Source organism: Octopus bimaculoides, chromosome 8 (assembly GCF_001194135.2).
Source record: "Octopus bimaculoides isolate UCB-OBI-ISO-001 chromosome 8, ASM119413v2, whole genome shotgun sequence".
Taxonomy (NCBI): domain Eukaryota; kingdom Metazoa; phylum Mollusca; class Cephalopoda; order Octopoda; family Octopodidae; genus Octopus; species Octopus bimaculoides.
The window spans coordinates 75,517,102-75,521,636 of record NC_068988.1 but is presented as its reverse complement, the minus strand read 5'-3'; the positions used below and the strand labels follow the sequence as shown (position 1 = coordinate 75,521,636).

At 42.3% G+C, this 4,535-nt stretch overlaps 2 protein-coding genes across 2 annotated transcripts in view; one reads left to right on the top strand and one right to left on the bottom strand.

The window, feature by feature from the left end:
• Window positions 1-4,535, top strand: part of LOC106867428 (MAM and LDL-receptor class A domain-containing protein 1) — a 317,166-nt gene that overhangs the window by 58,832 nt on the left and 253,799 nt on the right. The gene's annotated exons all lie outside the window — the stretch shown is intronic.
• On the bottom strand, window positions 2,172-3,503 carry LOC106875985 (uncharacterized). The gene has a single exon (XM_014924327.1). It carries the CDS (start codon window positions 3,501-3,503, stop codon window positions 2,172-2,174), a length of 1,332 nt encoding a protein of 443 aa, XP_014779813.1.

Genomic DNA, 4,535 nt, shown 5'->3' with positions numbered 1-4,535 from the left:
AAAATTTAAGGTGAAGTACTTGCGCAGACTGAGACTGATTCTTAAGTCGATATTAAATGGATGGAATAAGATTGAAGCTATCAACATCTGGGCAGTTTCACTCCTTAGATATGGAGCAGGGGTAATACATGGACAGTAGACGAACTAAACAGCTTAGACAGAAAGACAAGGAAGTTTCTGACTAGATATGGGTCACTCCACCTTAAAAGTGACACAGACAGACTATATGTACGAAGAAAAAGATGGGGAAGAGGACTTATTGGATGCGAACACAGCATTAGAGCAGAAGAAAACAAAATAGCATGGCATGTAAAAAATACCACATAACCGCTATTATTAGAAGTAAGAATGTCAGGTTTGTGTAGAATGAAAATTTGCAAAGATAACGCACTATACAAGAAATTGAAAACGAATGAAACTGAAAATAGGTGGGTAAAGAAAAGAATGCAAGGTCAATTTCATAGAGATGTTGAAGATAAGACTGACAGAGAAAAAAGATGGCTGTGGATGACTAAAAGTGATTTAAAACCGGAAACGGAGGCTTTAATCTGTGCTGCCCACGAGCAAGCACTAAGAGCAAACTACATATAATACAGAATAGACAACACATCAGAAAGTGATAAGTGCAGAATCTGTGGACAAAACGGTGAAACCGTATGGCATATTACCAGCCAATGTACGCCACTAGCCCAGAAGGAATATAAGAGACGCCACAATAATATAGTCAGGCTTGTCCATAGGACACTTTGCAACAAGTATGGACTTGACAGAGCAAAACATTCGTACGGTCACAAGCCTGAAGGTATCATCGAAAATAAAAATGCAAAGATCCTATGGGATTTTATGATTCAGTGCGAGCATGAGATAGAGAATAGGAAGCCAGACAGTGTTAATTGAGAAAAAAACAAACTATGCTGGATCATAGATATAGCATGCCCAACTGACAACAAGGTATGTGATAAGGAAGAAAGAAAACTCGTGATTTATGACAGGTTAGCTTGAGAAGTTAAGCAGTTGTGGTCGATGAAAAAGCTATTAGCAATACCAATAATTGTCGGAGCCCTGGGAACAGAGAGCAAAACTCTCTAGAAGTATGTAGAACAAATAGGGGCTGCAGAAAACAGCACTGCTTGGAACCGCTCGAATACTCCGGAAGGTGCTCGGAAAAAGAGGTGTTACCTTAATTCACTGGTAGTGAACAGCTGACTCCGTAGTACATCTCCAGCGTTAGAAGCTGTGCAAAGGCAATGATAATAATAATAATAATCGAAAGAGCATAATAGTCGGAGAAATGTAACATTTTGTGGAACTTTCCTATTCAAACGGACAAAAAGTTAGAAAATAATAGACCGGACATAACAATTTTTGATAAGGAAAAGCGAAGTTGCTTACTAATCGACCCATCATACCCGTTTGATTCCAGAATCTTTGCTCATTTTCCAGATGAACAGCAAGCTGGGCAACGGCAGGATACCTTTTGTGTATTGGAAAACAAAAATACGTCAAAACGCTTCATTGCTGCTTATGTACCGTGCAGCCTGCTTTTGCGTTACTTCATCGTGTTGGTTGATGCCTTGGAGGCCAAACATGGCGGCATCAGACCCTTTATTAACGTATTTGCAGACATATTTGATTGACTTGATGGAATTGCAAGATCCAACGTTGATATGCACTTTAAACGTCTTTGAAAGAAGTGGACAGTAAGGTATTGTCAACTTAGAATTTCCCTATGGTTAAGGTTAAGCCTCTGTCGCATGGCTTCCTACGCGTATACTGTGGGTACCCGTCTTGAGCAGTTTGAGTCTGGGACACAAATTTTGGGGATAATTCTTAGAACATACACCATTTATCAAGCAATCTTTCCTTGTGTAGGAAGGCCCACAAGGGCCATGGACCATATTAGACTTCACTATGCTATGGAGCTCACTATCAACGTCCGGATCAGGTATTTCAGCGGAAATTAGCCTAACTATGTCATTTGCATTTATTTTATTGACTTAACCACAGAAGTGTATGTACGTGAGGCACTAAACAGTGAACATGAAGCTTTTAACATGGCCAAATATTTGGCCATTGGTGAATTTAAGTAGTTTAAGTCTAAAAAATCTCGCAATGACATCAGGCCTATCATGGGCTTGTTGACCGGGCAAAGAACTCACTTGTATTTCATTTCACCTAGCATTACAAGTGAAGGTAATGAAAAGGTCGGGCCCACCGTAGTACCGAACGTAAATCATGGCGGCTTGTGTACGTTCGTGCATATATCGAGGACTACCAGTAAAGGAAGACGGTAGTATGCATAATTGGCCTATCCTTCCAGGAGCAACATCGTTATTGATTCTATCTCTGAGATGGATGTACTTTTCAGCCCGTAGCTTAGCCTGATTGAACCGTATGTATTGTAAGCGCTGAGACTCAATTTTAACAGCATTGTCTACGGCATGTTGTTGAAAAAGGTCGCGAGAAAGGTGTAGGTGATTCAAACTGCTGTCTCTAACCATGTACCGATAAGTATAGTAAGCCATACACGTAACTAATTTACTGCCAACAGAACCTGCCTCTGATAGGCTTTGTTGGGGAATGTTTAAGTGAAAACTGTCGTCTCCATGAGTATGAAATAGGGGATACTGAAGTGCGTCGTAGGACCTATGGGTTTCGCAAATTCGTTGGAGCGCATCGTCTTGGCGGTGCAAGACTATGTCCCTATCTTGGTGTTGTTCACCTCGAATAAGCACCGCAACCTCATTACATGAGTGCTCGTTATAGCGAGGAGCGTGTTGCCTAGAAAGCCTCTGGTCCGCATTGATAACTAACGTGAACTCTGGAGAGTCAGCTATTTCTAAGTCATACTTAAAACTGCGAACATAGCTGTTTATTTCGTGAATCAACTCATGGAGCTGACGTATTAATGCTAGGTTGGTACTAGGTAAGGACTGCCGTCTGGCAGCCTGGTCTGCGTAGTCGCCAACGAAGTAAAGTTGTAGAAACTGAGGCGAGGCAATATCGATTGGCTGAAGAGAACCAAGCCTATGATATATTTGCCCCTGAACTTTAAAGGATAGCAGGAATTGTCCTTCTTTAATGATGTTAACCCCGATCAAAGTCATGTGGAAGGCGCAGTTGTAGGCGCGAACGCGCTTATGAAATTCGGTAGACAAAGGCGAAGCCCCAGTTAAAAGGTCAGTCAAAAGACCGGGAGGATCTTCTAATGGAGATATTTTAATCTTACCATTTGAGCAGTACATGCCTGGGGTTTCCCCGGGCCACTTTTTGGCCAGAAAAAAATCGCAGATCCTACTCATTGTGCCAATTGTAATGTCCGATCTGCTACTGTAATCGCAACTGGGATCGCAAGTGAAAGTTTTTAATGACCAAAACTTATTTGAGGGCAGTTGAAGTCCTAGCCTGTCAGCTGCTCTATGAAGGTTACAGGTGAGCATACTTTGGCGTTGATCTTCATTTTGTGAGAAGCGTGAACTTGCCGTCGAAACAGCGTCGCGCATGCGGCGGGCAGTCCGCTGTTCTTCATTCTCCGAAAAGCAGAGTTGCGCAGGCGACTAACAGTACGCTGTTCCTCGTTCTGCGATGAGCGTGAACGGGCCGTTAAAGTAGCGTTGCGTAGGCGACGAACAGTACGCTGCTCGGCATACTGCAATGAGCGTGAACGGGTGACAACCGCAGTATCCAACAGTCGACGGTTCGAATGTTGCTCTTCACTTTGTGTTGATCGCAAATATGCTGTCGTTGCAGCGATCCGCGTACGGCGGGAGGAACGCTGCCCTTGCGTTTCAGAAGCTCGGGCTGATCCCTTACGCTTAGCTTGGGAAATCGCTCAACCAATGGTTGACCTTCTTCGACCAGGCATAATCTAGAAACTTGTTTAATTTCGTAAAAAAGCAGTTGATGGGAGCAAAGCGAAGATTTACAATAAAAAAAATAATAAATAAAATAAAAAAATAAAAAAACAGTCAACACTGAGCAGCTAAAGGTAACGTATAGGGATTATGGATGGAGGATTAAAGCAAAGTAGACGTGCAAAAGTAAGGACACCTATATGGCAAGAGGGCGTAATAGTTGTAGTAACTGGCGAAAAACCAAGCTAAAGGGGAAGCTCTAAGCAGGATGTCGGTGCGGAGATTTTTGATAAATTTTATAGGTAGCACAGAGTAACTTAAGGAGACACTAAGGATATATGGAGGACAGGGGTAGCAATAACGAAAAGCAACACAAACGAAAACAAACAGCAAGTGGTAATAAGTAGTACAACGTCACTAAGGCTAAGAGAAACGGGGTAACAATAATGATAAGCAAAAATTCAACAGTAGAATAATCTGTGTACAAAAAGCAAACTGAAACGTAGGACAGGGAGTACTGAGGTAGAACGCAGCACAGAGGTCTGAAGCGTAAATGAAGCGTTCGTATAAAAACGTTGAAGTAATGGGGCCGTGAGTCAAAGGAGCACATGCTATTGGCTAAATTCCAACCAATAGGAGGAGCAAAACTGTTCAAGTGAAGGTGAAACAGGTGAATCATGC